At 37.6% G+C, this 13160-nt stretch overlaps 1 protein-coding gene across 3 annotated transcripts in view; it reads left to right on the top strand.

Annotated features, from left to right (window-relative positions):
• Positions 1 to 13160, top strand: part of RNF32 (ring finger protein 32) — a 63138-nt gene that overhangs the window by 7548 nt on the left and 42430 nt on the right. For all 3 annotated transcript variants that reach the window (XM_072652105.1, XM_072652103.1, XM_072652104.1), the window contains exons 2-3: positions 4420 to 4528; positions 5174 to 5432. In XM_072652105.1, coding sequence (XP_072508206.1) covers positions 4508 to 4528; positions 5174 to 5432 — 280 coding nt within the window. In that variant the 5' untranslated portion in view covers positions 4420 to 4507. The remainder of the gene's footprint in view (positions 1 to 4419; positions 4529 to 5173; positions 5433 to 13160) is intronic.

The raw sequence follows: 13160 nt of genomic DNA, 5'->3' as shown, positions 1-13160 counted from the left end.
ATCTATATATTTCCAAGCCAGTTGTATGAATGTGATTCTGTGGACTGCTGTAGAAAATTGTCTATGATGCCCTGCATTGTTCCTTGCAGGGTAATTGATTAATGTTTGTTGAATTGAATTTCAAAAATTATCTGTGAGTTTCATATTGTATGTGAGTAGATCATTTTCAAAAAGATTTTATACTTCAATACACAAAATATCTGTGGTTTTTATTGTATCATGAAGTGAAACAGTTTCTAGTCTTCCATTATTCCATCATGTAATGTCTTGAGAATTAGCTTGAACTCTAGAGAATCAGCCTTGGCCTGGGCTCCTCATCAGTTGGCATGGAAATCAAATGGTGGCTAGTCAGAACAGTTTAGGGGCTCCTGAGGCCTGCATTAGTTGAACTCCTCTGAGAAGTGATGATAGTCAATGTCTACTGTCCATTTTCTGTTTTAGAGAATTAACAACTTGTTTAAACATATCAGATTGGAGTTACTACTGTATTTTCATGAGGATGTTCTCATCATTATGCTTTCTTCTAATTTGATATTGATATTTTTCTTTTACTCTAACTTGTTGATATGACTGCTGTTTTTCAAATGACTTCTACAGTGGTGTCCAGTTGTTTCTGGTCTGCTAAGAAACAGTTAATTTCATTTTTTATATTATTTGATCTTTATTGTTTTCAGTGTCTTCTGACATTTCTTGAAGAAAGTATTCATGATATTCAGGCATATAAGGTTTCTGAATAATCTACAAGGCTTTTTTGCCTCTTTCCTTTTCTCTATCTTCCCATTGCCCATCACTGAAATTACCAAGCTATATATTGACTTTTATTGGAGAACTTTTAAAGTTCTTAATAATATTTTTCTACCTCTTTATAATCAACAACAGGTATTCATCCATAAACTCAAATTATTTTAATGATAATCTGTTTGCTTACATTCATTATGTGAATTTCAGTGTGAAAGAGTCAGGTGTCCTATGAAATGAGATAGTGCAGCAAAGTGGATAGAGAGATAGCCTTGGAGTCAGGATTACCTCGTTCATATCCCACCTCTGACTTGTACTGGCTGCATGACCCTAATCCAGTCACTTAACTTCTCTGTGTTTCTATTTCCTCATCCGTAAAGTTAAGAGAATTGGAATTGATGGCCTCCAAGATCCCTTCTGATTCTAAATCTATGATACTATGTATTTCAGATTACATTTGGGTTTGTGATGCAAGCAACTACACTAACTCATTAATTTCCTACCTGAGGAAAATATCTTCATATTTAGCAGCAACTACTTTGTCTTTTCATTTGATATATAGTGAAAACATTAATATAAATGAGTTAAAGTTCTTCTAGTAGTCTGTCAAGTCATTGGTTAGTAAATGAAACACAAATTACAAGTACTAATTGTGAAATCTTTGTAAGTGGTCTAAGAATTATGTGATTCTTAGTATCCCCTGGCCATCTTAAAGAGTAGATTCATTCTTGTCCTTAAGACTATACTTGAAACCTTTGTGGTGTGGTAGAATATGTTCTCCATTGGCATCACTTTAAAGAAGCCTGGGGTACCTCCATGCCACAATGAGACATTAAAATAGGAATTTTTTGGAGGTTGTTATTCTTTGTGCTAATTCAAGCCTAACAATGCCAAAAAATTAAAAAATCTTTACCAGCCCACACCTCACCATCTATACATGGAACCACTGGTTACAGCAAATGGAGAAATTCACTTTCTTTGGCAGTATACTTTCCAGGGATGTACATATAGATGATGAAGACAATGCACACATTTCCAGAACTAGCTCAATATTTGGGAGGCTCCAAAGGAAAGTGTGGGAGAGAAGCGCAAGTATGAGGCTGCCTACCTAGCTGAAGGTCTACAGAGCTCTTGTGCTGACTTCATCATTGTATGCCTATGAAACTTGAACAGTCTATCAGTGTCATGCCAGGAAACTGAATCACTTCCTTTTGAATTGTCTTAGGAAGATTCTGAATATCATCTGGCAAGATAACATACTAGATGCTAAGATCTGTCCTGAGCTGAACTGCCAAACATTCGAACTCTACTGCAGAGAGCAGCTCCAATGGGCTGGCCATGTTGTGCAAATGCCAAAAGTATATTTCCCTAAAAGACTATTTTAAGAACTCACTCAGGGAAAGTACTCACATAGAAGTCAGAAGAAGTGATACAAAGACGTTCTCAAGGTGTCTCTGAAGAACTTTGAAAACAATTGTGAGATATGGGAGACACTGGCCAGGATCATCCAGCATGGCATACCCATATCCAAGAAGGTCCTGTGCTATGTGAGCAAAGTAGACCTGCAGTAGCTCAAAAGAAATGTGAGATGCACAAATTTAGAGATATCTCCATTCCAAATGTTCATGTGGACTATTTGTACCTGATCTGTGGTAGAGCCTTCTGAGCTTGTCTTGGTCTGATCAGCCATAGCTGGACACACCATACCTTGACCCCAACATAGTGATGCCATTTTTGGTCTTCTTCAACAACCAAGCAACTACCATTCTTCAGCCTCCTATACTCCCAAGAGACCTTGTATTTAACTTTGATTTATATATTTCTGTTACCTCCATATCTATCCTTTCACTAAGCCCAATGAGAAGGTATTTGTTTATTTATTTGATGCCAGGCCTAGAGGCCTGTATTGGGCTACCCGAGTCTTTCTTACCTGTCCCAGGTCTTCGGTTGGCCAAACCGGATAAATGTATGAGAGAAAGGTCGTTCCAGAGTCGAACAAGGGTTGAGCTTTATTTCAGGGTCTGGTTACAAGTGCAGGGGGGTCTTCCTTAGGAGGAAGAGGGGGAGATTTCCTAAGGAGGCTAGGATCTTAAGGGATTGGAAGTAGAAGTACAAGCGGGGAGAGAGGGGGAGGGGAGAGAGGAAAGAAGAGGAGCGGAGCCTACTGTCCTCTTGGCTCCACACGTGCTAAGAGAGAGCTTTCAGGCTTCCTCAATCCTACTTAACCTTCAGCCACACAGTTTGCATCTCAATACCGTGCTGTTAGGTAACTAGGTGTGCTCCAATCCGGGATGACCTCGAGGGCAGGGAGACTCCACCCATCACGTATCTCCAGGGGAGAGGCGGAAATACCCGAGCTAGCCGAGCTAGCTCAGTCTGACCTTCTCGAACCCCCGCTGTTCATGGAGGGCCTCGTAAGACTCTAAGATTTAGAAGTCCCACTTTTACCTGCCCGAGACCGTCCACACGGAATTGAGCTTCCAATCCCAACAATTTGACAGACAGTAAATCATCGTGTCAGTTTTATAACACTGAAAATAATTAATTTAGAATTGTCTCTCAGATTAGATTTACCATGTCATTTTATGAAGAAATTTTTGAGGTTTCGTCATCTGACAATTAGATTATTACAACTGGCAGGATCTCTCTGCTGCCTCTAGTCTCTTCTCATATATAAGCCCTACTGAATTCTGCTGTCAGATTTATCTTTCTAAAATATCACTATCATGATGTACGTCATAGTCCTTTGTTCAAGAATCCATAGGATTTCTCTCTTGCCTACTGCATCAATTTAATAGCAATAGCTAACGTTTATATAGTACTTAATAGGGACCAGACACTGTGCCAAGTGCTTTTTACAAATATTGTCTCATTTGTTCCTCACAACAACCCAAGGAAGTAGGTGCTATTATTATCTCCATTTTACCAATGAAGAAACTGAGACAAAAAACTGAGTGACTTGCCCAGGGCCATACATAGCATGTGTCTGAGACCAGATTTGAAATGAGCTCTTCCTACCTCTAGGCTCAACACTCAATTCACTCTGTCATTTAGCTGCCTCCAATTCTTTCAAACTCTTCTGTCTGGCTTTCTAAGACCCTGTATGGTCTAACTCTGCGTACCTAGCCTCCCAGTAAGTACCTTCCATCCTAGTCTTTTCATCACCTCTGAGTCTCAGCCCTACACCCACTCTCCTCTTTCCTCTCTTTATTCAAGTCCAAAGAATATTGGTCCTGGCCCAGACATTTCATTGACACAGGGAACTGCTGGATGAGGAAAGTGCTACTATCAATGCAAGTTGGCTCCCTCACAATAGCTTATGATCTTAGAGAGTTACCTGGAACACTGAGTGGTTGTTTCAGTTTTAATCCCACATCTTCCATGAAACTTTCTTTGAATTCTCCAATTTTTGAACTCATTTGTTCCTTTTATGAAATCCTACTATGCCTAAAGTCAGATTATAAGCTACTTAAAGGCAAGGATCATAATTTGTATTTCTCTTGTATTTTAAGAGTATTTATTAAGGCATTCAGCAGGTATTTGTTGATTCATTTAAAACATCTGTATAAAATTTAATGCTACTTTCTTCAGAAATGTAAACTTAGAGTTAAATTTTTGTGCTCTGCAAGACTTTATTTTGTTCAGTTTAATGTGGTGATGTAATTCTGTTTTTCTACATAGGAACTTAAGGAGTATAAAGTGATGACTTCTGTTATAAAGAAGCAGCATCACTCTGTTTTAGAAAAAAGAAGATAACTTCTGATTCAGCATGATAAGAAATTATTCTAAGGTGCATCCTTAATTTTTTAAAAATACTACAATAAGATTGCCCTTAATTTTATATTTTATTCAACATAGGCAGAAATAAAGAAAATTATTTGCTCACCAACTACCAGCCAAGAGATGTTAGCAGGATGGAAAGTAGCTAAGCAGTCCCATGGGTGCTGCGGGCAACTTCTACTCTAGCATTTGCTTCAGGTGCCTCTTAGTTAGCTGGTAGTTTTATTCTATGTAGGAAACCAATTTAGTTTTCCAAAAATTAATAGTACGTACTTACATGTACATTTCTTTTTGGTGTACTAGAAGTCAAGATTAGCCTGAAGTCTAATTTAATTATAGTGCTGCAACATATGTTTAGGCATGTAAAAGTTTTATAATTCATAATGAGTTTATTGCATATTATAATTATGACTTTAGCAATTAAGTGAAAAATTACTGCTGTGTAGTTGATTTAAATGAGGAAGCCAAGTTCTGACTTTAAAAGTTAAGGTAACAACAGGTCAAACATTCTTCAATTTAGTACGTTTACTTTTTATTTTAACTAGTGGCATAAAATTTGAGTATCAAGTATTGTCAAGCCTTAGTTTTCTGTTAATTGATAATTTATGTACAGTATGCATGTGAATTTTTGTTCATGTTTTTCCAACTTCTTTAGGGCCATGCTAAAAATTTAGCTATTACTGCAGTTGCTTTACAAGATCACATTTTACACGATCTTCAAATCCAAAATCTTTCAGTGATAAATCTTCATAACGTAAAGAAGCAATATAAAGATAGTAGATACAGACCTCCAAAAAAATATATAAAAGCAGTAGTGGATACTGGACTGAAAAAGACAGCTACAAAAACCTCTAGAGGAGAAGAACCAGAGAAAGAATATGTTCTCGATCCACATCCTCCCCCACTCACTCTAGGTAAGTTGGGTTGATGTGGGATTCTTTGTGCCAGTTAATCTAATTCTTTATTAGAATAGTACAATATGAAGTCAGAAACATGTATACATCAAAGTTAACAAATGATTTCAATGGAATTCCCTGCCATCCATGGAGGTTCAGGGATATTAGCCTAAGTTGTCTTTCCCCAACTTCCAGTTAGAGGCTTGGATTACTTTTATATAAAGCATATTCTGTACTATGGATGATCACACTCCATTTATAGATAGCAGGGAACATTGAGGTTAGACATCAGGAACAATCTAGTTTGAAGAATTACATTAAGTACTAAGAAGGGAGGATTCAGCTGATACAATTCATCCCATTGAAGAGGCTTCGGAGCCTGCTTCTAGAAGAGTCTTGATGACGTATCCCAGCAGGTCAGAGAGAGCATACTTGGGAACTCAAGCTTTTTCTCTCCCTCCGGGTTCTCTGGATAACCTTGAGGCATTAGGGTATCTGTTTTCTAATGCTGCCACCTCAAGCTCCCTGCACTTGTATTCCCCACTGTTTGGTGCCAGTGACTAGCCCCTTAGTTCCATTTAATATCCATTAGCTTTTACAGAGGAATCTTTGCTGTGGAGATATAACAAGAATAAAAGTACTAGTATCTCTCCGTAGCACCTCAGAAGCTCTAAATACTCTAAATAAACTACACTGCAAAGTCACTGGGAAGAGTGTGTTCAAACTGAGCACAGTTTCTACAAAGCATTGGTCCCTTCAGGTTCACATTCCAAATTCAGAGATCCAAAGGTCTTTCCTCATTCCTCAGGCATTGATTCTGGGCTGGTTGCAAAACCCAGCTTATACTCAGCTCCCATATTCCCAGACTTCCAGAATGCTGAATGTTTGAACTTCAAGTGGTTCTCTGTCCTGATCTTTTGAAATTCAGAAAGTCATAGCTTCCAACTTCTTTCACCTAAAATGAAAAAAAAAAAATCCCACCAGGGGAAGCAAAGAACTGAGGCCCATAATCTGAAGCCAGATGCTAGTCTCAGGCTTATAGCATTACCTCTCACCAGACAGCATTAGCAAAGGAGTCAAACCAAAAGCAAAGAGTCACCCAGAAAATAGCCTGAGACTGATAAAGGCCATTGGATGGTGCCTCCAGGTCTTATACAGACTCAAGTGCAACCAGTCAGAGAGGCTGCCCTGTGTTGGTCACACAAAGTAACAGACCGGGTCTAACTACAGAACATCTGTGTCCTCCCAAACCCCTCCACAGCACTTCAGCTATAGGCCACCCCAGCTCTCCTGACAGCCAGCTCCCCAGCCCTTCCACACATGAACTGAATTGCACACATATGTTGAATTGCATAAATGGAGCATGCCAACACACTCTGTACATTTACCAGTTCCTGGTGACACAAAGTGAAGGAACAGGCTACAAAGTAAGGTAGACATTTTCCTGGGATACCTTAACAAACAACCTATTTGCCACTATGAGGCTATTAAGTGTAATCTTACAGGGAAGGCACTAGAGATGCATTCTACGGATCCTGGCTGGCCCTGATGTTCCATTAAAAAAAAAATGCTGGCTTTTAGTAGAAAAGACACTTAAAATCACTTAAATATAATAAAAAGTAAATTTAATTAGTTAAATTGATTAAATAAAATCACTTAAATTTGGCATAAAGGAAAGATATTATAGAAGTCTGGCTGTGGGTTGTTATAATGTTAAATATTGCTATGAAAATTTATCAAGAAAATTCTATGCTATGTTTTCAGTTTAATGCAGTGAAAATAATTTAATAGATTATGTAATTTTTCTTCAGTTTACTTAGCAAAAGATAGCTGACACCTTAGGCATAAAAAATCTGTACTTCAATAGCATTTACCCATACTTAGACTTAAAAGGTTTGTTCTCAAGTTGATCCTGGGGCAAAAGCCATAAAGAATTAACACCTGTACTTGGACACCTAATTGAACAGAAGAAAGAAACATACAACAGTAAGATAAAAGCCAAAGATGGGGAAACATAGATATTTCTGGCAAGCACACTCTCAGAAAATGTACTTTTATTAATTATAGTACTCATAGTAGTAACACTGAACTTAAAATAGTGGCTTTTCTTGAATTTTCTTTGGGGAAAAGGGAAAATCTCCTATGTTTGACCATACTTCAAAAATTAATTTATAGGTAAATTTCAAGTTAAATCCTTTTAAGAGTTTTTTACTTGTGTGCAAGAAAGATCCATCTTTGTTAAGAAACATACAACAGTAAGATAAAAACCAGAGATGGGGAAACATAGATATTTCTGGCAAGCAAACTCTCAGAAAATGTACTTTTATTAATTATAGTGTTCATAGTGTAACATTGAACTTAAGATAGTAGCTTTTCTTGAATTTTCTTTGGGAAAGAGGAAAATTTTCTATTGTTTGATCATACTTCAGAAATTAATTTATAGGTAAATTTTAAGTTAAATCCTTTTAAGAGCTTTTTACTCATCTACAAGAAAGATCCATCTTTGTTTTCACAAATAATAGAAAATAGTCATTAAATTTTAACTCCAAAGTCTTTGACATGAATTAGAAGTGACCCTAGCGTACAGGGGGAATACAAACTTTAGCAGGTATGACCAAGCTGGAGAGACTTTGGGTTCAGACCCATCAATGACCTCTAGTCTGTCTAAACATGAACCATCTAGGTTACAATAAGTTCAGGGAGGCTTATAGCCAAAAGGTTGGCCAATAAGTGGCAAATTTTGTTGGCTGTAGTAAGTCATTAAGGAATAGAGAGGTTGTGATCTATGAATAGATAGAGGGAGAATATATGTACTGAGAAAATCACTGATCTTTTCAAATTTTAAAGTACGAAACTTACAAGTATGCTTCACCTTGTTGAATTATATGAATTAATTTTAAAAATCAAAATACATTTGGAGTTTAAGTTAAAGGAGAACTGTAATATCTATTTTTTGTAAATTTTTTTTTTGATAATACAGCAAATCCCAATCTCAGGGTTAGCGTGGTACAGGACAAAGGACATCAGTTTTGGAATCAAAGGACCTGGCTTCAAAGCCTACCACTATCACCCATTTACCCGTCTGACCTTGAGGAAGGTACCAAACCTCTCTCAACTTCAGTTTTCTTGGCTATAAGTTTAGGAGGTTGGCCTGTGTTCTAAATCTGTGATCCAATTTATGTTGATTTTTGCATATGGATCATAATAACCTGAATTTACTAAGAGTACAACAATCCAGGAAATATGATTAAGTATCTGGTAAATGACATAACTAAAAGATGACTATTGCTGGAATCATCTTCCCAAGTTCTAATTTGGCTTCAGACACTAACTAGTCATGTGACCCTGGGCAAGTCACTTCACCCTTTTTACCTCAGTTTCCCCATCTTTAAAATGAGCTGGAGAAGGAAATGGCAAATCACTCCAGTATCTTTGCTCAGAAAACCCCAGATGGGATAACAGAGAGTCAAACTCTACTACAACAATGCAACGACAACAAAAGTTTCTTGAAGTAATTGGGGAAGGCTTCAAGGAAAATTTAAAATTTAAACTGGGCCTTGAAGGCTCAATAAAATTTGGAGAGAAGAGAGAAGTACAAGGTAGAAGAAAGATCCAAGGAGAGAAAGAGATAAAGTGATTTCAGAGGACATTGAATAGATCAATCTGTCTTTGAATGAAATGTTCCTGTCAAAGTAGTAAGAATAAAGTTGTGAAGTAAGGTTCCTTCCATTCAACAGATCCGAATTAAGCAGCTTTTCTATGCCAAGCATTGTGTTAGGTAATTGAAATACAAGGACAGAAATGAAAAACAGTTTTTCAGGTTGCCTTTGTTCTGTTCAGGGCTACAACATATAAACAGAAAAGTAAGTACAATTTCTAAGGGGGGAGAACATTAACAACTAGGAAGATCATGCAATGTTTCCCATAGGAGATGACACATGAACTGAGCTCTTAAAAGGAGTGAGGGATTCCAAGAGGCAAAGATGAGAAGGGAGAGTGTTCCAGACTTGGGGTGATAGATAGCCTCTGCAAAAGCATGAAGATGAGAGAAGGAAAATGGATTGGAAGAGCAGTGAGGAGGCCAGATAGCTAGGATGCAGAATGTATTTACTTGGGTTGTCATATAAAATAAGGCTGGAGACCAGGTTGTGAGGAATTTGAAATGCCAGGCTGAGGTTCCTGTTTTTATCTTGAAAATAAAAGAGAATATAACTGAAGATAGTTGAACCAAGGATGATATTGTCAAACCTGTGACTTGGGAAGATTATTTTAGCATCTTTGTGCAGAACAAAGGATAAAAGACTGAAAACAGAGATCAATTATGAGGCTATTCCAATAGTCTAGAAAAGAAGTGGATAAGAGCGTTAGCCATGTAAGTGGCAACAAGGGATCGCATGGGAGAGACATGAGAACAGAATGAATAAAACATGGTGACCTATTGGATGTGGGAGAGGGAGGGCCAGTGTGTAAAGGAAACTGAAGAGTCAAGGATGATTCATAGTTTGTGAATCTGGGTGACTAGAAGGACAGGGTTGCCCTTAACAATGACAAAAAAGGGTAATTTGGAGGACAGTTTTATAGAAGATCATGAGTTCTACTTTGGAACTTTATTGAGGAACTTAAGGGCCAGGTAAAGGTGCTTGGATTTTATCTCATTTGTCATGGGAGGCAGTTGAATATTTTTGAGCAGGATACAATACAGTAGAAGTAGTGTGAGTAATGTGGTGCAGAATAGGTTAGTCTAAGGAGAAACTGAAGGCAGAGAAACTATTTAGGAGACCATTGCAATAATGCAGAGTCAAAGTACTAAGGGCATAAGTGAATGAGGTGGTAAAGACATGTTTGACACTGAGAAAACAGGAAACAGAAAGGAAGGGGAAAATTTGAGAGTCAGAAAAAAATTATAGAACTCAGTATATAGGTGGAAAAGTAAAGAAGCAAAGATAACTTGGAAATTTGATGGCACCCCTAAAAGAAATGTGTATGGAGGGAGAACTGATTTGGGAGACGGTGGGAAATTTTGTTTTAGACATATTTTTGAGTTGATTATGGATCATCTAAGTGGCAGTTCATTCTAAGGAATAGAAGGAAAGAAGAGCACTAGGGAGAGATAGAGGCAGATGTAGTGAGGCAGGAGGAGGGCCAGGATATTACAGTTTCACAAAGGCAAAGGAAAGAGAACTCTAAGGAAAAAGCAGAGACCAGATGCTACAGAAACTGAGAAAAAAGCTATTGAATTTATTAATGAGATCCTTTGTGACGATCAAGAATTTCGTTTTAATATAGTTGTGCAGGGAATAGAGGGAAATACAGCAAATATAGGCTAAAATTTGGCATTTGGAAAGAAGTAAAATTATAGTTTTATTAGGGCCATAGAGCCACCTTATTTTTAGGATGGGGAGACCTATTTCCCCAGGGAAAAGAATCAGGAGAAATGGAAGATTGATTAATAATGTTGGGGAAAGGAGGACAACTCATGGACCATAGTCATAGAAGAGATGGAAGAAGATGGAATTGAGAGTACAGGTAAATGTAAGCCTTTAAATAGTAAAGGGAGAAATAGGGATGTGGATGCAACCTTGTGAGAGGTGGGAGGAAGAAGCACCTCATGAGTAGTCTTTTATTTTTAACGTAAAATTAGAGGTGACCTGTTGTACCAACAGTGAGCAGAGCAGAGGACAGGATCTGGAGCTTAAGGAAAATGGACAAGGTATGAAAGAGTCACTGTGGGAGGCACTCTAAGCATTTTATAAAGTGGAGGATCAAGGGCCAAGCTGAAGTTAGATTTGTAGCTCACCCTTGTTACTAACAATGATCCATGACTCTAGATCTGAACCGGAGAAGAAGACAGTAAAAATTATCCAGAATCAGAAGTTCAAAGGGTCAGGAAGTGTTCCTGTGAATGAATACAGCTATGAAGGGCTGACTACAGAGTGAGGACTGAAAAAAAAGAGAGAAATGTAGCCAGAAGGGGAATGGGACAGGGAAAGAAGGGATTGGAAATTCCATAGAGGATGAAAGACATTCACTATAAATACAAATAATAAAGAAGTATTTGGGATTGGTTAGATTTCTTGTATATAGTGACATTTAGTTATCTAGAATTTAGATTTGCAATGCTTCTGAAACTGAAATTTTCAAAAAACAAGAACAACAAGAAGAAAATCTGTCAACAAGGTTTTATTAAGTACTTATGTGCCAGGCACTGTGCTAAGCACTGAGGATTGAAAGAAAGGAAGAAAGACAAGTGTTCTTATTCTCTGGTGCCCTCGGAACACTGAACAGAGGAAAAAGCGCTAGATTAAAGCTATAGAATTAATTTCCAAAAAATGAGGGGAAAAAAGTTAAAAATACAAAAGCAGTCTCTTTCTTCAAAGAGCTTACATACTATTGACAGAGAAAGCATATGTCAAAAATAGTAACATACAAGATACATACAGAATCAAAAGAATGGAACCCAAAAAGGGGAAGCTCAAGTGGATGATCTTATAGGAAAAGGTTATCTATGGAAGGAGGCATTTAACTGAGTCTTAAAGGTAGCCAGGGGATATCAAAGCTGGAATTGAGGAAGACCAGCATTTCAGACTTCAGGAACAGTCAGGGCAAAAGCATAGAGATGTGTGATGGAAGGTTACTATACAAAGAACAAGACATAAACTTCTATCTCTGAATGGTAAAGCAGGTAAAGGGGATTGATGTGTAAAAAGACTAGAAAAGTTGGAAGGAACCCTAAACGTCAAATAAAGAACTTTATCTTTGATCTTGGATGTATTTGGCAACAGCAGAGTTTACTGAGTAGGGAGGGGGCTGACATGTTCGGATCTACACTTTAGGAAAATCTTGGCAGCTGTATGAAGGATGAATTGGAGTTGGGAGAGACTTAAGACAGGGAGACCAATTAGAAGGCAATTGCAATAGCCCCACTGAGAGATGATAAGGGCTTGAACTAAAATGATGACTGGAGGAGTGAAGAGAATGAGTCAGATGCAAGAGATGTTTGTTTTATAGATAGAAAGAGGAAGATTTGGATATGTGGTATGAGTGAGAGTTAAGGATGACACTGAGGTTGTAAACCTGAGTGACTGGAGGAATGGTGGTACCCTTACCAGTAAAAGGAAATTTCAGAAGAGAGGAACTTTGGGGAAAAGGTAATGAGTTCTGAATCGAACACATTGAGTTTGAAATGTTTCTGGGACATCCAGTTGGAAATTTTCAAGAAACAGCCTCGGAGCCATGAACAATGATGACAACGCTGGAAAGATCTCGACATCCAGAAATTGCAAGGTGATACACTATGATCACTTGGCTCATCATACTGAAGGAAAAGAACAATCTCATTGGCTGGCAATAGCTATAAAAATTCAATTGCTTGCATAAAAGCTAAAAATGTAGAAGTGACAAGGAAAGAATATAAAAGAGAAGGGAAAATTGTGGTTGCCAGAAATCTTCACATAAAATATAGATAAGAACCAGGCAACAGTTAGAAGAGGTTATAACCACAGCAAGCTTTAGACTGCTCTACTGTCATAGGGGGGATAAAAAGACATTTATTTAAGTCAGGAGTCTGTCAAGAGCATGTATAGAATATTTGATGAATCACTATTATCCTGTTAAAACCTATTTTCTTTTCTATTTCATTTTCTTATGTGCATTTGCATGATAAACTCTGGAATCTATTTCCTTTCATATTGAATACAGTGTTGTTTTTAAAAGAGTATTTTGGATTATTATTTTTCAGTGCATGTG

The sequence above is a fragment of the Notamacropus eugenii genome, chromosome 3 (assembly GCF_028372415.1).
Source record: "Notamacropus eugenii isolate mMacEug1 chromosome 3, mMacEug1.pri_v2, whole genome shotgun sequence".
Lineage (NCBI taxonomy): Eukaryota > Metazoa > Chordata > Mammalia > Diprotodontia > Macropodidae > Notamacropus > Notamacropus eugenii.
Note: the sequence above shows the minus strand (reverse complement) of the source record. Positions and strands in the feature narration are given on the sequence as shown.